A 26,668-nucleotide genomic window follows, 5' to 3' on the forward strand; every position below is an offset into this window, starting at 1 on the left:
GTGGACTCTCAGTGGGCCGCGCGCGCCCCCTGGTGGGAGGCTGCGTCCACTGAAGTTCGATGTCCCGTGACGTCAAAAGCCGAAACCTTGCATTGCGCTGTGAGTTAATAGGGTGTAAGAAATTCCTTGTTCGCGCATACAGTACTTGAAGAAGGGGAGGGATCCTGCGCTTAGCAAAAGAAGCCATAACAAAAGCAATTCGTAATAGACCTCAATAGGCCGCTCAACTACCGAATGGAAAATTTACCCCGCCCCACAAAAGCCTATTTTATCCATTTTTCAAGGACATTGCATAGAACTATGAGGTACCCACCAGTGTGTCCAGAACTGAGCAGGTCTTTCAGAAAACTCGAAGAAATGAGAGACCCTTCTGAAGAACTTAAAGTCTAATTAGCTCAATTCCTGGCCTGCTGAAGGTAGTCAAAAGTTGGTCGAAAAGGGAATGCCTTAATGGTGACAATATAAAAAATGGTGACAACCAATAAAATAAAATTATTCAACAAATTCATGTGCAAAATTGTATGGAAGAGGCTGTCAATGCTTAAGGATTTAAAAGAAGGAATTATTGTTGAAAGCAGATTTGCAAAGGAGGTAATTTGATGTCAGACTTAGAAAGTTTAGGCAGAGATCTATTTCCCGAGATGGTTCTTTTGAGACATAAAAACAAAGTAATCAGTCATGAATTAAAGCAGTTAGTTGCTAAGAGCCCCAAGTGACACAATCATCGTCTACACTAACAAAGTAGATTTTCCTCTGAGTTGCAGAGAACCTAGAGTCTTAATACGAGTTGGTCAAATAGGAAAGTCTAAATGGTTAGTACTAGTAATAATAATAATGGCTAATATTTACTGAGTGCTTACCATCCGCCAGGGTCTAAGTAGATTATCTCACTGATCCTCTGAGCAGCCCTATCAGACAAAGAGATTGAAGCTTAGGGAAGTTAAGTAACTTGCCAGGGATGCACAGCTAGTAGTAGAGTGGGAACCAGGATGAGGCTTGGGTTACTCAGAAGGCGATATAGAGCAGTCTTGCAATTTTTGCTCTTTAGGAGAGAAAAGAAGAATGAAGAATAAAAATCGCCATACAGTGGATTCAAGAGCAACCTATGGCATGAATGGTTTTTCCTTCAAGTCTTATATGGAAATGAAACCTGGAGCTCTGGCTTCTTTTAAATCCACCTTAAATACACTCAGCTGCTCAGAATTTTAAATGAACACATTATTTCCCTTTCCCTTTTTGATTTTAAATCAGATTCTGCAAAGGATGGCAGGATGGAGTGCTGGCCAAAGGTAAAAGCCATGGCAGTGCAGACTCACCCTTCTAAAATGGAACTCTTTGCCCTAGAGGGTCACAAGACAGAGGAGTCTGGTGGGTGAAGTACCTCCATCTCCTATTCTTCAGGAGAATGACCAGGTGCCAGGGAATGACACAGAAAGGGCCTTCTGGGTTGGAAGTTTGACTTGGGTCACTTGAGCTATAGCTGGTGCTCATATCCTTGAAGGCCAGACTCCAAGGTGGCAGTGTGCAATAGTGGAACAAATGTGGGCTTTAGCCCCACAGAGGGACAGGTTCACATCCTACAAATCCTGGCTCTGCCTCTTACTAGCAATATGACTTCAAACACCCCAATTTCACTGCATTTATGTGTTGACTATGAGTATAATATATCAAACCTCACAACTCAGCAAGATGATAATCCTTATTGTCATTTTACAAATGTGAAAACTGACATTTAGAGAAGTTAAATAAATCACTTAAGATCTCAAGATGGCTCCAAGACCATTACCCTTTCCATGGTACCATACTGCCTACCTTCCCTTCCGCCTCTAGTTTTGCATAATCTCCCTGAGCTGTCTCTCTAGTGTCCTGTAGTTTGTTTGCCTAAACAAATGAAACAAGGAATTTGAATTTCCTGAACATGACACAGCAGAATGGAATGTAAAATCCATCTGCACTGGTCAGAAATGAAAAATCTGCTTTGCATAATTCAAAGAGCAGCCAGCCAAAATAACTGAGGGCTGAATGTAAAAATGCTCTTGAGTTAGGGCAGATCACGCACTCACCATCCTATTCCCAGGTCTTCTTCACTAATAACTGGTGATTTACTTGATCATGATAATCCAGAAAAATATTCTCTATAAAGATATCATGGATTAGCAGGTCTAACCAATGCTACATATTTATTTGGCCCCCTGAGAATTTGTGTTTCAACTGGTTAGCTGTGTGAACGTAGGTGAGTTATTAGACTTTTCTGGGTCTCATATTTATTATTGTATAAAGGAATAATATTATTATCTAGCTCATAGGGTTGATATGAGAATGACATGAATATGTGGAAAGCACTTAAAAAGTGCATAGTAGAGGAAGATCGGATGATGGCGGCGTGAGTAGAGCAGTGGAAATCTCCTCCCAAAACCACATATATCTATGAAAATATAACAAAGACAACCCTTGCTAGAATAAAGACCAGAGGACACAGGAAAATATCCAGACCACATCTACACCTGAAAGAACCCAGTGCCTCGCGAAGGGGGTAAGATACAAGCCCCGGTCCGGTGGGAGCCGAGCGCCCATCCCCCCAACTCCCGGCGGGAGAAGAATAGGCAGAACCGGAGGGAGACGGAGCACAGGACTGCCGAACACCCAGCCCCAGCCATCCGGGCCAGATTGGAGGACCCTGGATACTAAGAAAAGAGGGCAGCAAGAACAGTGAGTGGGCATCAGAGGCCGGGCGCCGGAGGACATAAGAAAAGCGAGCAACCAATTTTTTTTTTTTGCTGTTTTGTTTTGGCGAGCGCTTTTTGGAAGTCTTAAAGGGATAGGGACCCCAATACTAGGGAAAGTGGGCAGCAAGACCAGTGAGCAGATGCCTGAGGCTGGCGCAGGAGAATAAAGAAAAGTGAGCGGCCACCTTTTTTATTTTTTTAATTAAAAAAAAATTTTTTTTTTAATTTAAATTTTTTTTTCTTTTCTTTTCTGGTAGTTGTTTTGTTTTGGCGGGTGCTTTTTGGAAGTCTTAAAGGGGCAGGATGGGTCACTTAATCCAGAGATAGGGAATCCGGGGATCTCTGGGCACCCTAACCCCTGGGCTGCAGGGAGCAGGGAGGCCCCTTACGGAGATAATTAGCCTCCCAGCAGCTCCTGCTCCAACGCGATTCCACCACTTTGGAGCAGAGGCCCGAACCAGGCCACGCCCACAGCAACAGCGGAGATAAACTCCATAGCAGCCGGGCAGGAAGCAGAAACCCTGTCTGCGTGCAGCTGCCCAGCACAAGCCACTAGAGGTCGCTGTTCTCCCAGGAGAGGAGGGCCACAAACCAACAAGAAGGGAAGTTCTTCCAGCCGTCACTCGTCCCAGCTCTGCAAACTATTCCTATCACCATGAAAAGGCAAAGCTACAGGCTGACAAAGATCACAGAGACAACACCAGAGAAGGAGACAGACCTAACCAGTCTTCCTGAAAAAGAATTCAAAATAAGAATCATAAACATGCTGACAGAGATGCAGAGAAATACGCAAGAGAAATGGGATGAAGTCCGGAGGAAGATCACAGTTGCCAGAATGGAGATTGCAGAAATGAAACAAACTCTGGAACGGTTTATAAGCAGAATGGATAGGATGCAAGAGGCCATTGATGGAATTGAAACCAGAGAACAGGAATGCATTGAAGCTGACATAGAGAGAGATAAAAGGATCTCCAGGAATGAAACAATGTTAAGAGAACTGTGTGACCAATCTAAAAGGAACAATGTCCATATTATAGGGGTTCCAGAAGAAGAAGAGAGAGGAAAAGAGATGGAAAGTATCTTAGAAGAAATAATTGCTGAAAACTTCCCCAAACTGGGGGAGGAAATAATCGAACAGACCACGGAAATACACAGAACCCCCAACAGAAAAGATCCAAGGAGGACAACACCAAGACACATAATAATTAAAATGGCAAAGATCAAGGGCAAGGAAAGAGTTTTAAAGGCAGCTAGAGAGAAAAAGGTCACCTATAAAGGAAAACCCATCAGGCTAACATCAGACTTCTTGACAGAAACCCTACAGGCCAGAAGAGAATGGCATGATATATTTAATACAATGAAACAGAAGGGCCTTGAACCAACGATACTGTATCCAGCACGACTACCATTCAAATATGACGGTGGGATTAAACAATTCCCAGACAAACAAAAGCTGAGGGAATTTGCTTTCCACAAACCACCTCTACAGAACATCTTACAGGGACTGCTCTAGATGGGAGCACTCCTAGAAAGAGCACAGCACAAAACACCCAACATATGAAGAATCGAGGAATCGAGGAGGAGGAATAAGAAGGGAGAGAAGAAAAGAATCTCCAGACAGTGTATATAACAGCTCAATAAGCGAGCTAAGTTAGGCACTAATATACTAAAGAAGCTAACCTTGAACCTTTGGTAACCACGAATCTAAAGCCTGCAATGGCAATAAGTACATATCTTTCAATAGTCACCCTAAATGTAAATGGGCTGAATGCACCAATCAAAAGATATAGAGTAATAGAATGGATAAAAAAGCAAGATCCATCTATATGCTCCTTACAAGAAATTCACCTCAAACTCAAAGACATGTACAGACTAAAAGGCAAGGGATGGAAAAACATATTTCAAGCAAACAATAGCGAGAAGAAAGCAGGGGTTGCAGTACTAATATCAGACAAAATAGACTTCAAAACAAAGAAAATAACAAGAGATAAAGAAGGACACTACATAGTGATTAAGGACTCAGTCCAACAAGAGGATATAACCATTCTAAATATATATGCACCCAACACAGGAGCACCAGCATATGTGAAACAAATACTAACAGAACTAAAGGGGGAAATAGACTGCAATGCATTCATTCTAGGAGACTTCAACACACCACTCACCCCAAAGGATAGATCCACCGGGCAGAAAATAAGTAAGGACACGGAAGCCCTGAACAACACAGTAGAGCAGATGGACCTAATAGACATCTATAGAACTCTACATCCAAAAGCAACAGGATATACATTCTTCTCAAGTGAAAATGGAACATTCTCCAGAATAGACCACATACTAGGCCACAAAAAGAGCCTCAGAAAATTCCAAAAGATTGAAATCCTACCAACCAACTTTTCAGACCACAAAGGCATAAAACTAGAAATAAACTGTTCAAATAAAGCAAAGAGGCTCACAAACACATGGAGGCTTAACAACACGCTCCTAAATAATCAATGGATCAATGACCAAATCAAAATGGAGATCCAGCAATATATGGAAACAAATGACAACAACACTAAGCCCCAACTTCTGTGGGACACAGCAAAAGCAGTCTTAAGAGGAAAGTATATAGCAATCCAAGCATATTTAAAAAAGGGAGAACAATCCCAAATGAATGGTCTAATGTCACAATTATCGAAATTGGAAAAAGAAGAACAAATGAGGCCTAAGGTCAGCAGAAGGAGGGACATAATAAAGATCAGAGAAGAAATAAATAAAATTGAGAAGAATAAAACAATAGCAAAAATCAATGAAACCAAGAGCTGGTTCTTCGAGAAAATAAACAAAATAGATAAGCCTCTAGCCAGACTTATTAAGAAGAAAACAGAGTCAACACAAATCAACAGTATCAGAAACGAGAAAGGAAAAATCACGACGGACCCCACAGAAATACAAAGAATTATTAGAGGATACTATGAAAACCTATTTGCTAAAAAGCTGGGAAACCTAGGAGAAATGGACAACTTCCTAGAAAAATACAACGTTCCAAGACTGACCCAGAAAGAAACAGAAAATCTAAACAGACCAATTACCAGCAACGAAATTGAAGCGGTAATAAAAAAAACTACCAAAGAACAAAACCCCCGGGCCAGATGGATTTACCTTGGAATTTTATCAGACATACAGGGAAGACATAATACCCATTCTCCTTAGAGTTTTCCAAAAAATAGAGGAGGAGGGGATACTCCCAAACTCATTCTATGAAGCTAACAGCACCCTAATACCAAAACCAGGCAAAGACCCCACCAAAAAAGAAAACTACAGACCAATACCCCTGATGAACGTAGATGCAAAAATACTCAACAAAATATTAGCAAACCGAATTCAAAAATACATCAAAAGGATCATACACCATGACCAAGTGGGATTCATCCCAGGGATGCAAGGATGGTACAACATTCGAAAGTCCATCAACATCATCCACCACATCAACAAAAAGAAAGACAAAAACCACATGATCATCTCCATAGATGCTGAAAAAGCATTTGACAAAGTTCAACATCCATTCATGATAAAAACTCTCAGCAAAATGGGAATAGAGGGCAAGTGCCTCAACATAATAAAGGCCATCTATGATAAACCCACAGCCAACATTATATTGAACAGCGAGAAGCTGAAAGCATTTCCTCTGAGATCGGGAACTAGACAGGGATGCCCACTCTCTCCACTGTTATTTAACATAGTACTGGAGGTCCTAGCCACGGCAATCAGACAAAACAAAGAAATACAAGGAATCCAGATTGGTAAAGAAGAAGTTAAACTGTCACTATTTGCAGATGACATGATACTGTACATAAAAAACCCTAAAGACTCCACCCCAAAACTACTAGAACTGATATCGGAATACAGCAAAGTTGCAGGATACAAAATCAACACACAGAAATCTGTGGCTTTCCTATACACTAACAATGAACCAACAGAAAGAGAAATCAGGAAAACAACTCCATTCACAATTGCATAAAAAAAAAATACCTGGGGAAAAAACCTAACCAAGGAAGTGAAAGACTTATACTCTGAAAACTACAAGTCACTCTTAAGAGAAATTAAAGGGGACACTAACAGATGGAAACTCATCCCATGCTTGTGGCTAGGAAGAATTAATATCGTCAAAATGGCCATCCTGCCCAAGGCAATATACAGATTTGATGCAATCCCTATGAAACTACCAGCAACATTCTTCAATGAACTGGAACAAATAATTCAAAAATTCATATGGAAACACCAAAGACCCTGAATAGCCAAAGCAATCCTGAGAAAGAAGAATAAAGTAGGGGGGAATCTCCCTCCCCAACTTCAAGCTCTACTATAAAGCCATAGTAATCAAGACAATTTGGTACTGGCACAAGAGCAGAGCCACAGACCAATGGAACAGACTAGAGAATCCAGACATTAACCCAGACATATATGGTCAATTAATATTTGATAAAGGAGCCATGGACATACAATGGCGAAATGACAGTCTCTTCAACAGATGGTGCTGGCAAAACTGGACAGCTACATGTAGGAGAATGAAACTGGACCATTGTCTAACCCCATATACAAAAGTAAACTCAAAATGGATCAAAGACCTGAATGTAAGTCATGAAACCATTAAACTCTTGGAAGAAAACATAGGCAAAAACCTCTTAGACATAAACATGAGTGACCTCTTCTTGAACATATCTCCCCGGGCAAGGAAAACAACAGCAAAAATGGATAAGTGGGACTATATTAAGCTGAAAAGCTTCTGTACAGCAAAAGACACCATCAATAGAACAAAAAGGAACCCTACAGTATGGGAGAATATATTTGAAAATGACACATCCGATAAAGGCTTGACGTCCAGAATATATAAAGAGCTCACACGCCTCAACAAACAAAAAACAAATAACCCAATTAAAAAATGGGCAGAGGAACTGAACAGACAGTTCTCCAAAAAAGAAATACAGATGGCCAACAGACACATGAAAAGATGCTCCACATCGCTAATTATCAGAGAAATGCAAATTAAAACTACAATGAGGTATCACCTCACACCAGTAAGGATGGCTGCCATCCAAAAGACAAACAACAAGGTGAGGCTGTGGAGAAAGGGGAACCCTCCCACAATGCTGGTGGGAATGTAAGTTAGTTCAACCACTGTGGAAAGCAGTATGGAGGTACATCAAAATGCTCAAAACAGACTTACCATTTGACCCAGGAAATGCACTCCTAGGAATTTACCCTAAGAATGCAGCAATCAAGTATGAGAAAGATCAGTGCACCCCTATGTTTATCGCAGCACTATTTACAATAGCCAAGAATTGGAAGCAACCTAAATGTCCATCGATAGATGAATGGATAAAGAAGATGTGGTACATATACACAATGGACTACTACTCAGCCATAAGAAAAGGGCAAATCCTACCATTTGCAGCAACATGGATGGAGCTGGAGGGTATTATGCTCAGTGAAACAAGCCAAGCAGAGAAAGAGAAATACCAAATGATTTCACTTATCTGTGGAATATAAGAACAAAGGAAAAACTGAAGGAACAAAACAGCAGCAGAATCACAGAACTCAAGAATGGACTAACAGGTACCAAAGGGAAAGGGACTGGGGAGGATGGGTGGGTAGGGAGGGATAAGTGGGGGGAGAAGTAGGGGGATTAAGATTAGCATGCATGGGGGGTAGGAGAAAAGGGAGGGCTGTACAACACAGAGAAGGCAAGTAGTGATTCTACAACATTTTGCTATGCTGATGGACAGTGACTGTAAAGGGGTTTATAGGGGGAACCTGGTATAGGGGAGAGCCTAGTAAACATAATATTCGTCATGTAAGTGTAGATTAGTGATACCAAAAAAAAAAAAAGGCAGTTCCTGTGTGGTAACCTCCAATGAGTTCTACACAAGGGTATAAAGGGCACATAAAAGTGTAGGCAAAGGGTCTGTTTGTGTTTATACAGAGGATCAAAGCCTAATTGGGCTACCCCGAAAATGAACTAAGATACGATATGAAAAAGAACTTCCAACATCAGCACTCTCAGGAAGACTCATGCCAGAAGATGATCATCAAAAAACCCCAACAAAGATCCACGCACTGCTACAGCTGTAGATGCACTCATCCCACCAGTTCCTGGACTTGCCATGGGAATGAGGAAGGAGATATCTAAGCTGGCCTGTGCACACAGTAAAACAACAAATTTGACTGGATCTATACTGTTGGAACTCAATCAAGAATTAGGAGAAGTGCAAATTGTAGCGCTCCAAAATCTTACAACTACAGACTATTTACTGTTAAAGGAACATATGGGATGTGAACAGTCCCCAGGAATGGGTTGTTTTAATTTGTCTGATTTCTCTCAGACTGTTCAAGTTCAGTTGGACAATATCCACCATATCATAGATAAGTTTTCACAAATGCCTAAGGTGCCTAACTGGTTTTCTTGGTTTCACTGGAGATGGCTGGTAATTACAGGTATGCTTTGGTTATGTAACTATACTCCTATTATGTTAATGTGTGTGCGCAATTTAAGTAGTAGTTTAAAAACCTATACATGCTGAAGTTACTCTACAAGAAGATATGTCAAAGAAATAATCAATCTTCCCATGTTTTCTTCCGCCTGCTACTTCTATAGCTTTTCTTCTTCCTTCCTAATTACAACCCTTAAATAGAATTCGTGCCTCAAATCAAATTTACCGAGTATCATAATTCTTCCAAGTGGTAAAGATACCTCAAGACAAATCCTGGGCATAGAAGCTACAGGGCATAAATATACAAAGAAATAAAAAGTTAACCTTTTCAAACAATAAGGCTTCTCTCTCACTTACCAATTTTACATTTCCCTGTATGGCCCCGGAAGATGACTGGTTAGCCAGAGACGGGTAAGATTCCTCAAGGGAGGAACAACCTAAGACAGGCACAGTCGCAGCGGGGTCATCAGGTGAGAAATTGGGGATCAACAGAGGTGAGGCTTAGAACCTCACCCCCCCTGTTCTGAGAGAAATCTTCTGCATATGTGGATGTTTTATTGCCCTTGTCTAGCTTGGATTAACACATGGTCTACAGGCACACACCTGATCATCTACATTTGCTCTCTTACAACACTAAACTATGTTTTCTACCTTTATCTTGTATCTACCTACCAATTCAGCATTTTAGTAAAAATAATAATAATAAAGAGAGAAAAGTGGTATTCACATATAAATCAAGTATAAAAATCAAATGAGTATTCATATTTGAACTGACTGTTTATAGTTCATAATGCATGAGCAAAACCGAAGGTTTCTGTGATGGCTGCCCTTGTACTGTTCACCATGTAACTTATTCACTATGTAAGAATTTGTTCTCCATGTAAGAACTTGTTTGTTATGCCTCAGAAGTTTGTAGACTGACGAGAATTAGGTTGGGGGTGGATTAATGACTGGGCGTTGAGCATTGACTTGCCTATACAGAAATTTATTGTTGTTAACAACCATTTGATCAATAAATATGAGAGAAGCCCTCACAAAAAAAAAAAGTACACACTTCCAATTGTAAAATAAATAAATAACCGGGATGTAATGTATAGCATAAGGAATATAGTCAAAATATTGTAACAGCTTGGTATGGTGATAGCTGGTACCTAGAATTATCATGTATATAAATGTTGAATCACTATGTTGTACACCTGAAACTAATGTAATGTAAAACTGTGTGTCAACTACCCTTCAATAAAAAATAATTATCTACAAAAAAAAAAAGTGCATAGTAGGTGCTACATCCATTTTTTGGTTTGATGTTCGTCCAATGTGGACCACATTGTCTTCTGTGGAATTCTGACCAAAGCAGCCCAGCCTTAAATGCCCAGATAAGCACCTGGCCATTTCATTTTCTGTGTTCTGGTGTTCATAGGGTGTGAGTATACTGGTTCCAGCCCCTAGTAGCCTAGGACCAGGAATCCTGGCTTTCCATTTGGACTTTGCCCTTGGCTCTTTGGCCAGTCTGATCAGCCCTGGACACAACTCTGTTCAGAGGGCACACCCTGCTGGCAGCTAGACCCAGTGTACAGTCTCACATGGGCTGGGCACCCCAGCCTAGAACACTACCCCAGTTCATGGTTGCTCTCACAGGGCATGGACCCACTCTGAACCCTCTTCGTATCAATCTTGCCTCACATGCCACAGCCCTCTATCTTCTGTTAAATTTATTAAATAAGGGGGTGGTTAAACTGAGGTGGTTCTGATGCCTTAGCAGCCTGTGTAAGCAAACCAGAACCTAAACCTGTAAGTGCCTCAAGCTTAAAAATTCAAAATCTAAGAACAACTAATCACAAATAGCCAAGTAGGCTTTCCCCAGTAAGACAACCACTTAAGCTATAGTCAGTTAAATAATATCCTTGCTTTACTTCTGCCTCATCTCTATAAAAGTCTTTCCCTCAGCTCCTGTCAGTATAGAACTCCTTGCCACTTCTGGTTTGATGCTGCTGAATACAATTTCTGTTCACATAAACTCTTAAAATGTCTAATATGCCTCCATTTATCTTTTAACACTTCTCAGCTCCCATCACTGAAATTTTGCTTCCAGAAAGAGCTCACGAGGGCAAGCCTTTTCAAGTTTCCAAACCCGACCACATGTCAGAATCACTCTGTGAGTTTGTTAAAAAAATATATAGATTCCCAGGCCTGGTTCCAGACCTTCTGATTTACAATCTCCAGGGGTGGTACCTGGGAATCTATATTAAGTAGTGAGTTCCCCAAGTGATGTGGGTGCACCTAGCCCAACTCCTATTCATTCACTGGTATTTAGGAACAAAAGTGAACTAAACTCAGCCCTCCTGTGTGTGTGCTCTCTGATGCAGCAAATTCCTTTTCTTGGAGGTCTCTGGCTTTGGTCTGTCTCTTCAAGTGCAGATGTTCTGGGGAGCATCTCTTATTAGTTACAATTACATATCTCTCACCAGTCTTACATAGAAAGAGAAAGGAGACATTGAAAAGGAAGTTTTCCCTCCCTGCCAGTTTACCTCAAGCCTAACTCCATGCTCCAGTTCCCTCTAGGCTGAGTTTTATGGCTGTTTCTAACTACAGATGTTCTTGTCTCCACAGCTATGCTTTGGGGGTAAAATACTTTAGTTGTGTGTGTGTTTCAAAAATCCTACTTGCACTGTATTTTAAATAAGTTTACTGATATTTGAAGGACAAACATTTTTCTAGGTGTAACAGATTTATTTGATATATCATTGCCTTTCCTTTCCAAAGATGAAAAAAGCAGTTACAGTGTGAATGAGAGGTATAGCCAACAAGATTGATGGTTCCCTCCCAAAAGATGCACGTATGTCCCTCTGTCCCAGCTCAAGACTCTCTCCCTGGCTGTCCCTCCAGCCAAAGTCTTTGCTCACTCAAAAGCATGCCTGCAATCCTTCTAGAAACCAGCCTGCAGCTCCACTTTCCCAGATGCTTATGTGAAGATCACATCACATGATGCTTTGCCTTAGCAAACCCTGCAAGTAGCTTGGTTTCCTCCTAATTTGAGATGCAGTGTTTGTTACTCCAGGCTGCCCTGGCAGCTGCTGCTATCCAATCTATGCTGAAGTCCTAGTGAAGATTTGTCTTGGGATGAGCAGTGTCTCTTTGCTCTGGCTTCTTTTGACTTCTCTGTGAGCATACATTCCAGCCCTTGAATGGCTAGAGGGCTGCCTGGCAGGTTGATGAAACAGTTATGAAGTGGATGTGTTGAAATCTGTGGTGTGTCTGGATATGAAATCTCAGAAGGAACTTCTGCTAAGCAGATCTTAGGATTTCCCAGTATGTGGGCTCACTCTTGCAGCTGTCCAGAGAACTTTCCGGATCCATTTCTCCACCAATTCATCTCCAAAGCAAATCTTGAACTTCTGTGCAGGTGAGGACACACTTGCCTTTTCCCTCAGGAAATGGAGTCAGAGATGCCCTTCTAAAGGCCAAAGGAGTTTGTCCTATCCTAGAGATATTTTGTATTTTAATACATCTTTTCCATCTCTAATCACGCTAACAATTGAGACAACTCTGCAAAAGATATGGAAAGAATTTTTTAAAAACAGAGCCAAAAATCTTTGCCTTTGAATCACATAACTTCAATTTAAATTACTCACTAGGTCAAGTCTCTGTTTTTTCCCCATGACTCACAGTATCATTCTGCATTTCTCTTCCCTCTGTAAATCACTGAAAAGGGCAGGAAGAGAGAGAAGGCACACATTGAAATAAATATGCTGAAATATTATTAAATAAAAAGGCCCTCAAGTGTCTCTGAGATCTAGATTAGTATTTTGATTTGAAAATATTTCTGTAGCACTTCCCAGCAAGTAAGCAGTAAATTAAGACAATCTGAATTGTTCAAAGGGCAAGAAGAAACTGACCATTGGTTTCTAACTAGGGTGATCTCTCTCCTGCTTCATGAGATGAATCCTCCCAGAGTCTCTTTAAGCTCAGACTACTGACTCAAGACCAAAACCTTTCCTCTCTACCCCCAGGCCAACTTGCTGTGTCCTCAGAGAGCTCCCAAATTTTATTGATTCATAGAGTTGTGTATGGAGGATTTAAGCCTGTTCAACAGCTGAGGGACTTGCAGAGAGGAAACTTCCCTGGAATGTACAGAAGACACTGAAGCAGGCTGGATGCTGAAGATAGTATCTGCCCCCATGGAGTAATGTCAGTCACAACCCCTCCAGTCTACCTTCTGTTAGAGACCCCTCACCTCAAGTAGATTGTTTTTTCTCCCTTCCAACCTGTGTCAAATTTCCAGCATCAAAGTAGCTTCACTGAATCAGAGCCATGGTTCTCAAACTAGCATGCATCAGAATCATCTGGCGGGCTTGTTAAAACAAGGATTGCTGGGTACCAACCCCAGAATTTCTGATTCATCAGGACTATGTTGGAACCCCAGAAATTACATTTCTAAAGAAGTTCCAGATATTGCTCATGCTGTTAGCCTTGGTATCACCCTTTGAGAACCAATGAGTTAGCGTATTATGAAGACTGAAGTTAATGTGCAAATATCTTAGTTAGAAGTAGCACATTAGGATGTTAATACCTAACACATAATAGAATTGAGTGTGATATGAGCTTAAAGTGATCCTGAACTAATAATAACTACCCCTTATTAAATGCTTATTATGGTCCTGTCATTGTGACCACAATTTACATCTCCTTTAATCCTCATAATGTCTTATGAGGTGATTATTCCAATTTTCATATGAGGAAACCCATGCTTAAAGCGAATTGAAACAACTCGCCTAAGGGTAAGTGATAGTGACAGGATTTGAACTCAGATCTGTCTCTTAAAAAAACCCATTCGTGCTGTTGCAAAGCTTTAGGAAAACCTAAGAGTCAAAGAAGACCAAAACTCTCAGGTCAACAAATTCTTAAGGGTTCTCTTACTGTATCTGGAAGCCCCACATCAGCAAAGGATCTAATTTGACTCGTACAGGAGAAAAAAATGCTAAAATTAGAGACAGCGATTTAGAATTTTTCCCTAGATATAATGAATTGTTTGATGTAGATGCCCTCAAATGATCTGGTTTACTCTTGTATTTGAGAGTCTTGCAGGATTTCTACAAAGATATGCTTAAAGAGAGGCCAAATTTCAGACTCAAGACTGCACCTTGTTAAGGGAGAAGCCAAGATCAAGGGTATCCCAGAGGGACAGAAGGAGGGGAGAGAAGTGACTTCGTTCAGTGCTTCTCAAAATTCAAGAGTGTTAGAATCACCTGGGAACCTGATAGAAGTGCAGAGGCCCAGACCCTATTCCATTTCAATAGACCTGGGCCTCTATAGTCTATTGGATCTCCAGGAGAGTCTGATACACACCAGAGTTTGAGAACTACTACCTATGCAGTGTTTCTCAAACTTAAATACACGTATGAATCACCTGGGCATTTAGTAAATCAGGGTGGAGCCAGAGATTGTACATTTTTTCCAGCTTTCTGGTGATGCTGATGAGCAGCAAGGTCTGAGTGATGGTTTTCAAGCATTTTTTTTTTAAGCATTGCAATTCTTTCCTTAACAAAATCTTAGGCAAGGCCAGTATATAATACAACATTCTTCTCCTAGGGTTCCCCAAGACACTTCTACTACCCCTCTATGGCTCAAGGAACACTGATTAAACATCCCCATAACACTGGAAATAGGTTCTAAAGATGCAGACCTGGATCTGTGTACATTTCACTGAAGACCAGAGCTTCTGGTAATTAGTACTTTGGGAATTTTTTAAAGTAATTTTTATAATTTTATAAGTTCCTCACAGTTTGCTTTTAATAAGCCAGATCTGTTTCCCTGTAGTCACTGGAAGCAGAAACCTCTTAAAAATTAATAGGTATTGTGCTTATTTCAGACCTGCAGGTAGCACAAGAATTGGTAAAGCATGTGTCCTGTGTCCTGTGTCCTGTGTCCTACAGTGCTCAGAGAAGCAATGGACTGGGAGAGGGAGTAGAGAACAGGCAGTTGGAGAGATTTCAGACCAATCCCTGCCAAGGGAAAGAAGTGTCAGATGAGGAGCTGGCCCAGACTGGGAGGGTTTTACTAGTAGGAAGGCATCATTTCCACTCATGGCATCTGAAGTCAGCCACGTCTGACTCTCCGTGTGTGTGTGTGTGAGTGCATGCATGTGCATGTATGCATGCACATGTGCACATGTTCTGTCTGTAGTTTGTGGTTGATAATATTCCCTGGAGATTTTCCCAAGGCCTCAAACAAAGCAGGCCTCTGGAAGGTATGGCAAGGATTCCCCATGAAACAGCACTTGCTGCTGACTGGGTCAGCACACGCAGTTCTGTGTGGTCATCTCCGCAGTTGGGCCCAAGAGTAGCCTCCATGGAGCACCTGGAAGAGCCTAGATGGGATCAGCCCTGAGCGGATCAACCAACAATTGAGGACAGAGTGAGGATTACCTTTATTCCACTTCCCTCATTCAGCACCCTCTTTTATCCACAGGGCATATCTGCCATGCAAACTGGAAGCAGGCACCCTGGCTCTCTGTGGTCTGTCAACAGATTCCCACTAAAGCCTGCCTACTACAAGTGCGGTCACACCAGCAGCGTCAATATCATGGGCATCACCTGGACCTTCCTAAAAATGAAAAGTCTAGACCCTTCCCACATCTACCAAATCAGAATCTGGTTTTAACAAGGCCTGGGTGATTTTGTGCACACTAAAATTTGAGACGGCCTGCTCTAAAGCAGCAGTTCTCAGCCTTGCTACATTTTAGAATGACCTATGGAGCTTTTAAAAATCCTGATGCCCAGACTAATTAAATCAGACCTTCTTGGAATAGAGCCCAAGCATCAATTACTTTGAAGCTTTCAATGTGACTCAGTGTAAGCAGCCCTGGGAGCCACTCTCTGAAGGAAGTGAAGCAACTGCCTCTCTGAAACATGTTTATATTTTCCTGTGGAACCTGGAAGACTGATATGACTTCAGGAATTCATTTCAACTGATAGAATCTGAGGGAGGGCATTCTAATAGGAGAGAAAAGTTTCTGGGAAGGGAAAGCAAGAAACTCTCACATCAGAGAAAGAAAACATTTTCTTTTCTAATTGAAGTTAGCTTTGATCCCGAATTCATTAAGTCACCCTAAAGATCAACAACAAAAATTTGCTTCTATTTCATCAATGAGAAAAATGACTTACCCATTCCAAGTGTACTTCCAGAGCAGGTTACTGTAATAAATAAAAACACAAGCATTTAAGATATATATTTATGAATATACTTTAAGATGGTAATGATATCACTTTAGAAAGAATAATGGGTAAATGAACTAAAGAATGAATAAGAACCAGCTTGGGTGATAAGAAAAGGAGATACCAGCTATCAGGATGACCTTGGGCAAGAAACATCACTTATCTGTGCCTCAGTTTATCTGCTAAGTAGTAAGAATAAGCATGTCATCCTGATAGAGTTGTTATGAGGAACCAGTGAGTTAATACATGTAAAGCGCTTAGAATAGTACCTGGCACGTAGCACTCAATAAATATAGTCATGATTATCAGTTACAATATTATCCCGATTATCAAAGGAAGGCAGCACTGATGTTGGGGAAAAAAAAAAAAACTTGCCTCAAATGCATGGTTTTTACCAGAGACAGAGCAAAGACGGATTCCCTTACTTAATTCTAGACACCCATTCCTTGCTAAAGTGAAATGGCTGCAGAATTAAGCTGGCACCACACCCAAGGATATATTGGAGTTCTAACTAACAAGGACTTTTGGTGGCTAACAGATTCTTAAAGGAATGACTCTTTAAGAGTTGAATTGTGGGTATGGGGCAGGGGAAAGAATAAAGACTTCCATTGCTCACTTACTGGATGTATGATCATAGGCAAACACATAAACTTATTTATTCATTCTTTTTTTTAATTTAAAATATATTGGGCAACAGTTGTGTGCTAAGCACTGAAAGTCCAAGAGATCACCACTTATTAGGGGAAATAAAGCATATTCAACTCACAGTAATATGGTGTGGTGAAGATAAGGGTGATATGGGGTCATAAAGAAGGGAGGAAGGAGGCTCAGCCTGTGGGAATTTGGGGAGACTTCACAGAGGAGGGGAAACTTGGGCTGGTGGATTCCCTTGGTGGAGGTGTGATGGAGTGCCAAGCAAAGAGGAGACACAGCATTATCTCAGAAGTATGTATGGTATGGTATGTGTGTGTGGTAAGAGTAGGTGTGTGGATGATAGCATGGCATTAAATTAAAGAATAGAATCCTCTCCAGAGCTCTTCAAATGTGGCTAGTCTCGACTGAGAAGTGTCATGAGTATTAAATGCACACCAGATTTTGAAGACTTAGTATGGAAAAAAATAATGGAAAATTTTTATATTGATTCCATGTTGAATTTATTATATTTTGGATATGTTGGCTTAACAAAAATGTATTATTAAATTAATTTACCTATTTGTTTTTACTTTTTTAATATGGCTACTAGAAAATTTAAATTTTTATATGTGATTTGCATTAAATTTCTAGTAGACAGTGCAGGTGTAGAAAGACAGACTGGGAACAGATTATGAGGGACCTTTAATGCCATGCTCAGAGGTATTGGATTTTACCCTATGGAGGAAAGGAACACTTCTGAAGATTTTGAAGCATAAAAATAACACAAGCAGATCAGTGTCCTGGAATAACAACTCTGGTTATGAAGACAAGATGAACACAGTAGTCCAGGCGAGAGGTGGTGAGGGCCTAACAGTAGCTGTAGGAATGAGGAGAAAAAGTTGGATTTAGAAACCGTCATGAAGTGAACAGGACAGGACTTGGAGATTACTTAGATATGGAGGATGAGGGAGAGTGAAGCTGACTCTAGGGTTTTCAGCTCATGTACCTAAAAAAGAGATAATGGGAGGAAGATAGAAAACTGCAGAAGATATAGGACTTCCTTTTGGCCCTGAGGAGTTGAAATGCCTGGGGCACCTCCAGGTTGAGGTGACAAGTTCAAATATGGGTTTAGATATTAGAAGAAGAGAAGTGTTGCAGATAGAAATTTGGGAGTCTCTGCACGTCGGTTTTTCATTTATAATTTGGAGATAATAAGATGTGTTAAGCCTACCTCATAGTTATTCTGAACATTTAGTGAGATATTCAATGTGAAAACACTTGATAAACTGTAAAAACATTATACAAATATGATGAAGCACTGTCACTGGGCTGTAAGTTTCTCTTCCTAAGGGCTCATCCTCACCCCAAGAACCTATTCCTCCCTCTTCCCACAGGACCATGCTTTGGGCCAGCTTGTCCTTCAGACAAGATAATGAAAAAGCAATGAAAGCATGACCATCAAGGAGAGTGTGAGCACTCTCTCAAAGAGGAACCGGCCCCGTTCTATCACCAGGAGCCATCTTAAACCTTCTTGTCACCTAACAGTACCTGGAAACTTTACATTGTGGTTATCAGTGAAAGTTTCTGAACCAATATTTATTCTTCTTGTGTTCATCTGCAAAGTTCCAGAGCTTTATCATAGCTTTCCTTTTTTCAGATTTTAGAAATATATGAAAAATAAATGACTATGCGCTGGGCAAGGTAGCAGCAGGTGCTGGAATACAGAGCAGGATAGTGGGGCACATACCTACAGCAGCATAGCACCCTTTCTACTAGCCCCTGGCGTGAAGAACTCCAACACTTACTGAGGCCAGTGACATATACCAGTGAAAGGCAGGAAGAATTTGCTTTAGAGCCATTAGTAGCAGAGAGCTCCTACTGGAAGGAGAGAGCCCCTATACCCAAAGGTGCACAGTACACAGATGGCTCCAGCCATGGGCAGGCCCTGAAATGGAGGGCTGTATTCTCTAATGTGTTCCTGCCAGCTCTGGTGAGAGGGCAATTGCTGACAGTCATGTTTTGTGATCACAGACTGTCTGCCCACTCATATTTCCAAACCTGGATTATGAATTATAATTCTTTTTTTCTGATCCTCCAACTCTTCCTCAGTCATAAGTCTGAATCTGTGCAAATAAAGGTTCAGGTCTCTAATTTCCAATATTCTAGGGTGCCTATCACTATCTCTGAAACTATGTTAAAAATCTACCCCCAACTCTCAGAACAGAAACTCATTTAAAATCTGCTTTATTATTTAAACAGCAAGCATCTGGTCCTTTTTCTGAAGGAGAAGAGAGGGACAGGGAAAAGAGGAGTGTCTCTAAATCAAATAATATTAAAACATCACAATACCAAAGAAGCTTGGGGTCCCTGGTAGCCAGACTCTGCCTAAAGGATGTAGAAATTTCACACCCTCTTTGACCTTTCTACTTGGCAAATACGTGGGATTGATCTGAATCTTAATTCACAGACTGAGTTGAGGGTTAGTTTTAAGTAAAGGGTCATAACTTGCTCTACCTGAGTATATTTTTTTTGGACAGAAAGTGACCGTCAGTCCTGTCTCAGCAACTGGTGAGACCATCACGGTATATACATCCCCGCAGGGTATCTTGGTGACATCACAAAAACTGAAGCCAGGGCGTGGGGCACAGGTAAAAATGCCTTTGGAACCATAGAGGTCAGTGCTATAATTGGCAGAGCCCCTGGAGGCTTGCCAGTAGATTCGGATGCCATTAGGGCCCAGCCTATATAATTTCACCCCCAAAGGGCAGCAGGCACCTGAAAGATAAAAACAAACACACACACAAATTACTTATTCCACCATCACACAAACATGGCCTTAATTGCTGCAGGGAAACCATATAAGTAACCTCTTCTAAAAATATATGACTAGAGCAATATTTGCAGAGGTACTCAAGCTCTTTCCATGGTGGCCACATGACTAGAAATTCACATGTGAGGGTGAGGTGGGGCATGAAGTTTAAATAGAGGACAATGGTGAGTCAGACATTCCACCTGAGGCAGAGATGTATGGTATATGACTCAAACTTTATTATGAGTCAAAAGCAGGGAGTTCTTGTCAAGATCCTTGATAATGCCCTAGTTTAATGATTTTAGTGGGAACGAATTTACATATAATTAATTGCAGTCAGCTTGAATTGAAAAGACCTATTTTGCTGAGCTGAGCAGCATGTCGCCTGGGGAGCAGTCACTTACACAAAGAGGCAGGTGACTAAGCTTTGCTCGTCCATGCTTCATCCATACTGGCTGACGTGGTACTATTTTTTTTCTTTTCTAAGAATCTTGAGTAGATGGTACATTAGGTGTCAAACAGGGCACGAAATGGTGGATTCCTCAGTAACTAAAGTAATGATGTTATTGTATAATAATAAAAAATATTCAGTTACCAACAGTCTCATTTGATTTATTTATTTATTTTCTTTAAAAAAGATGTTTTAGGTGTGAAGATAAGCCATGGGGCCTATTTCCAGAATCGGGTATCAGGGTGAGAATTTAGGCAGCAAGTCTAATGGAAGAAATGGGCCACAATAAAGTGTAAACCATATAGGGGGGACCTGGTATAGGGGAGAGCCTAGTAAACATAATATTCTTCTTGTAAGTGTAGATTAAAGATAAAAAAAAAAAGAAAGAAAGTGAAGGGGGATTACTCCCTGATAGGATAAAACTAACTGTAAATCAACGATTAACACATGTTTTAAATATCCTTAATTTTGATCACTTAAAGGGTGTCAGATGATCGGCTATGGAGGTACACTTTTCTGATAATATTCCTTTCTCTTAAAAAAAAAAAAAAGCAGTTCCTGTGTGGTGACCTCCAATGAGTTCTACACAATGGTATAAAGGCAATATCAAAGTGTGGGCAAAGGGTCTGTTTGTGTTTATACAGAGGATCAAAGCCTAATTTGGCTACTCAGAAAATGAACTAAGATATGATATGAAGAAGAACTTCCAACATCAGCACTCTCTGGAAGAGTCACACCATAAGATGATCATCAAAAAACCCCAACAAAGATCCAGGTGATGCTGCAGTTGTAGCTGCATTCATCCCACTGGTTCCTGGACTTGCCATTAGAATGAAGGAGAAATCTAAGCTGGCCTTTGCATACAGTAAAACAACAAATTTGACTGGATCTATACTGTTGGAACTCAACCAAGAATTAGGAGAAGTGCAAGTTGTAGCACTCCAAAATCTTACAACTATAGACTATCTACTGTTAAAAGAACATATGGGATGTGAACAGTTCCCAGGTTATTTAATTTGTCTGATTTCTCTCAGACTGTTCAAGTACAGTTGGACAATATCCACTAAATCATAGACAATTTTCACAAATACCCAGGGTGCCTAACTGGTTTTCTTGCCTTCACTGGAGACGGCTAGTAATTATAGATATGCTTTGGTTATGTAACTGTACTCCTATTATGTTAATGTGTGTGCGCAATTTAATTAGTAGTTTAAAACCTATACATGCTGAAGTTACTCTACAAGAAGATATGTCAAAGAAATAATTAATCTTCCCATGTTTTCTTCCATCTGCTACTCCTATAGCTTTTCTTCTTCCTTCCTAATTACAACCCTTAAATAGAATTCGTGCCTCATATCGAATTCACCGAGTATCATAATTCCTCCAAGTGGTAAAGATACCTCAAGACAAATGCTGGGCATAGAAGCCACAGGGCATAAATCTGCAAAGAAGTAAAAACCTAACCTTTTCAAACAATATGGCTTCTCTCTCACTTACCAACTTTACATTTCCCTGTATGGCCCCAGAAGATGACTGGTTAGCCAGAGACGGGTAAGATTCCTCAAGGGAGGAACAACCTAAGACAGGCACAGTTGCAGGGGGGCCATCAGGTGAGAAATTGGGGATCAACAGAGGTGAGGCTTAGAACCTCTCCCCACCTGTTTTGAGAGAAATCTTCTGCCTCTGTGGATGTTTTATTGCCCTTGTCTGGCTTGGATTAACACTTAGTCTACAGGCACACACCTGATCATCTACATTTGCCCTCTTACAGCACTAAACTATGCTTTCGACCTTTATCTTGCATCTACCTACCACTTCAGCATTTTATTTTAAAAAATAATAATAATAATAATAAAGGGAGAAATGTGGGATTCACATATAAATCAAGTATAAAAATCAAACGAATATTCATATTTGACCTGATTGTTTATAGTTCATAATGAGTGATCAAAACCAAAAGTTTCTGTGATGACTGCCCTTGTACTGTTCACCATGTAAGAACTTATTCACTATCTAAGAATTTGTTCACCATCTAAGAACTTGTTCGTTATGCTTCAGAAGATTGGAGACTGACGAGAATTAGGTTGGGGGTGGATTAATGACTGTGCGTCGAGCATTGACTTGCCTATACAGAATTTTATTGTTGTAACAACCATTTGATCAATAAATATGAGAGATGCCCTCTCAAAAAAAAAAGAGAGAGAGGGGCGGAAGATGGCGGCGTGAGTAGAGCAGTGGAAATCTCCTCCCAAAACCACATATATCTATGAAAATATAACAAAGACAACCCTTCCTAGAATAAAGACCAGAGGACACAGGACAATATCCATACCACATCCACACCTGAGAGAACCCAGCGCCTCGCAAAGGGGGTAAGATACAAGCCCCGGACCGGCGGGAGACGAGCGCCCATCCCCCCAGTTCCCGGTCGGAGAAGAATAGGCAGAGCGGGAGGGAGACGGAGACCAGGACTGCCGAACACCCAGCCCCAGCCATCCGGGCAAAAGGGCAGACACAGTACGTGCCCAGGGGGCCCTGGATGCTAGGGAAACAGGGGAGCAAGAACAGTGAGTGGGCACCTGTGGCCTGGCGCCGGAGGACACCAGAAAAACGTGCGAACATTTTTTTTTTTTCTGTTTTGTTCTGGCAAGCGCTTTTTAGAAGTCTTAAAGGGATAGGGCCCCCAATACTAGGGAAACAGGGCAGCAAGACCGGTGAGCAGATGCCTGAGGCTGGCGCCGGAGAATAGAGAAAAACGAGCGGCCACTTTTTTTTTTTTTTAATTTAAATTTTTTTTTTTTTTTTGTGGTCGTTGTTTTGTTTTGGCGGGTGCTTTTTGGAAGTCTTAAAGGGGCAGGGTGGGACACTTAATCCAGAGGTAGGGAATCCGGGGATCTCTGGGCACCCTAACCCCTGGGCTGCAGGGAGCAGGGAGGCCACTTACGGAGATAAATAGCCTCCAGGCCGCTCCCGCTCCAACGCTACCCCACCATCTTGGAGTAGCTGCCTGAGCCAGGCCACGCCCACAGCAACAGCAGAGATAAACTCCATAGCAGCCGGGCAGGAAGCAGAAACCCTGTCTGCGCACAGCTACCCAGCACAAGCCACTAGAGGTCGCTGTTCTCCCAGGAGAGGAGGGCCACAAACCAACAAGAAGGGAAGTTCTTCCAGCCGTCACTCGTCCCAGCTCTGCAAACTATTCCTATCACCATGAAAAGGCAAAGCTACAGGCTGACAAAGATCACAGAGACAACACCAGAGAAGGAGACAGACCTAACCAGTCTTCCTGACAAAGAATTCAAAATAAGAATCATAAACATGCTGACATAGATGCAGAGAAATACGCAAGAGAAATGGGATGAAGTCCGGAAGGAGACCACAGATGCCAGGAAGGAGATTACAGAAATGAAACAAACTCTGGAAGGGTTTATAAGCAGGATGGATAGGATGCAAGAGGCCATTGATGGAATTGAAACCAGAGAACAGGAATGCATTGAAGGTGACATAGAGAGAGATAAAAGGATCTCCAGGAATGAAACAATGTTAAGAGAACTGTGTGACCAATCTAAAAGGAACAATGTCCATATTATAGGGGTTCCAGAAGAAGAAGAGAGAGGAAAAGAGATGGAAAGTATCTTAGAAGAAATAATTGCTGAAACTTCCCCAAACTGGGGGAGGAAATAATCGAACAGACCACGGAAATACACAGAACCCCCAACAGAAAAGATCCAAGGAGGACAACACCAAGACACATAATAATTAAAATGGCAAAGATCAAGGGCAAGGAAAGAGTTTTAAAGGCAGCTAGAGAGAAAAAGGTCACCTATAAAGGAAAACCCATCAGGCTAACATCAGACTTCTTGACAGAAACCCTACAGGCCAGAAGAGAATGGCATGATACATTTAATACAATGAAACAGAAGGGCCTTGAACCAAGGATACTGTATCCAGCACGACTATCATTCAAATATGACGGTGGGATTAAACAATTCCCAGACAAACAAAAGCTGAGGGAATTTGCTTTCCACAAACCACCTCTACAGAACATCTTACAGGGACTGCTCTAGATGGGAGCACTCCTAGAAAGAGCACAGCACAAAACACCCAACATATGAAGAATCGAGGAGGAGGAATAAGAAGGGAGAGAAGAAAAGAATCTCCAGACAGTGTATATAACAGCTCAATAAGCGAGCTAAGTTAGGCAGTAAGATACTAAAGAGGCTAACCTTGAACCTTTGGTAACCACGAATTTAAAGCCTGCAATGGCAATAAGTACATATCTTTCAATAGTCACCCTAAATGTAAATGGGCTGAATGCACCAATCAAAAGACATAGAGTAATAGAATGGATAAAAAAGCAGGATCCATCTATATGCTTACAAGAAACTCACCTCAAACCCAAAGACATGTACAGACTAAAAGTCAAGGGATGGAAAAACATATTTCAAGCAAACAACAGCGAGAAGAAAGCAGGGGTTGCAGTACTAATATCAGACAAAATAGACTTCAAAACAAAGAAAGTAACAAGAGATAAAGAAGGACACTACATAGTGATTAAGGACTCAGTCCAACAAGAGGATATAACCATTCTAAATATATATGCACCCAACACAGGAGCACCAGCATATGTGAAACAAATACTAACAGAACTAAAGGGGGAAATAGACTGCAATGCATTCATTCTAGGAGACTTCAACACACCACTCACCCCAAAGGATAGATCCACCGGGCAGAAAATAAGTAAGGACACGGAAGCCCTGAACAACACAGTAGAGCAGATGGACCTAATAGACATCTATAGAACTCTACATCCAAAAGCAACAGGATATACATTCTTCTCAAGTGAAAATGGAACATTCTCCAGAATAGACCACATACTAGGCCACAAAAAGAGCCTCAGAAAATTCCAAAAGATTGAAATCCTACCAACCAACTTTTCAGACCACAAAGGCATAAAACTAGAAATAAACTGTTCAAATAAAGCAAAGAGGCTCACAAACACATGGAGGCTTAACAACACGCTCCTAAATAATCAATGGATCAATGACCAAATCAAAATGGAGATCCAGCAATATATGGAAACAAATGACAACAACACTAAGCCCCAACTTCTGTGGGACACAGCAAAAGCAGTCTTAAGAGGAAAGTATATAGCAATCCAAGCATATTTAAAAAAGGGAGAACAATCCCAAATGAATGGTCTAATGTCACAATTATCGAAATTGGAAAAAGAAGAACAAATGAGGCCTAAGGTCAGCAGAAGGAGGGACATAATAAAGATCAGAGAAGAAATAAATAAAATTGAGAAGAATAAAACAATAGCAAAAATCAATGAAACCAAGAGCTGGTTCTTCGAGAAAATAAACAAAATAGATAAGCCTCTAGCCAGACTTATTAAGAAGAAAACAGAGTCAACACAAATCAACAGTATCAGAAACGAGAAAGGAAAAATCACGACGGACCCCACAGAAATACAAAGAATTATTAGAGGATACTATGAAAACCTATTTGCTAAAAAGCTGGGAAACCTAGGAGAAATGGACAACTTCCTAGAAAAATACAACGTTCCAAGACTGACCCAGAAAGAAACAGAAAATCTAAACAGACCAATTACCAGCAACGAAATTGAAGCGGTAATAAAAAAAACTACCAAAGAACAAAACCCCCGGGCCAGATGGATTTACCTTGGAATTTTATCAGACATACAGGGAAGACATAATACCCATTCTCCTTAGAGTTTTCCAAAAAATAGAGGAGGAGGGGATACTCCCAAACTCATTCTATGAAGCTAACAGCACCCTAATACCAAAACCAGGCAAAGACCCCACCAAAAAAGAAAACTACAGACCAATACCCCTGATGAACGTAGATGCAAAAATACTCAACAAAATATTAGCAAACCGAATTCAAAAATACATCAAAAGGATCATACACCATGACCAAGTGGGATTCATCCCAGGGATGCAAGGATGGTACAACATTCGAAAGTCCATCAACATCATCCACCACATCAACAAAAAGAAAGACAAAAACCACATGATCATCTCCATAGATGCTGAAAAAGCATTTGACAAAGTTCAACATCCATTCATGATAAAAACTCTCAGCAAAATGGGAATAGAGGGCAAGTGCCTCAACATAATAAAGGCCATCTATGATAAACCCACAGCCAACATTATATTGAACAGCGAGAAGCTGAAAGCATTTCCTCTGAGATCGGGAACTAGACAGGGATGCCCACTCTCTCCACTGTTATTTAACATAGTACTGGAGGTCCTAGCCACGGCAATCAGACAAAACAAAGAAATACAAGGAATCCAGATTGGTAAAGAAGAAGTTAAACTGTCACTATTTGCAGATGACAT

At 41.0% G+C, this 26,668-nt stretch overlaps 1 protein-coding gene across 1 annotated transcript in view; it reads right to left on the reverse strand.

The window, feature by feature from the left end:
- Window positions 1-11,915: 11,915 nt before the first annotated feature.
- The window catches only part of FNDC7 (fibronectin type III domain containing 7), a 34,230-nt gene continuing 19,477 nt past the window's right edge, over window positions 11,916-26,668 (reverse strand). The window contains exons 10-13 of the mRNA XM_036916622.2: window positions 19,558-19,818; window positions 16,360-16,389; window positions 12,829-12,898; window positions 11,916-12,742 (exon numbers count right to left, since the gene is read on the reverse strand). Of these exons, the coding sequence (XP_036772517.2) occupies window positions 12,867-12,898; window positions 16,360-16,389; window positions 19,558-19,818 (323 nt within the window). The 3' untranslated portion in view covers window positions 11,916-12,742; window positions 12,829-12,866. The remainder of the gene's footprint in view (window positions 12,743-12,828; window positions 12,899-16,359; window positions 16,390-19,557; window positions 19,819-26,668) is intronic.

Source organism: Manis pentadactyla, chromosome 4 (assembly GCF_030020395.1).
Source record: "Manis pentadactyla isolate mManPen7 chromosome 4, mManPen7.hap1, whole genome shotgun sequence".
Taxonomy (NCBI): Eukaryota; Metazoa; Chordata; class Mammalia; order Pholidota; family Manidae; genus Manis; species Manis pentadactyla.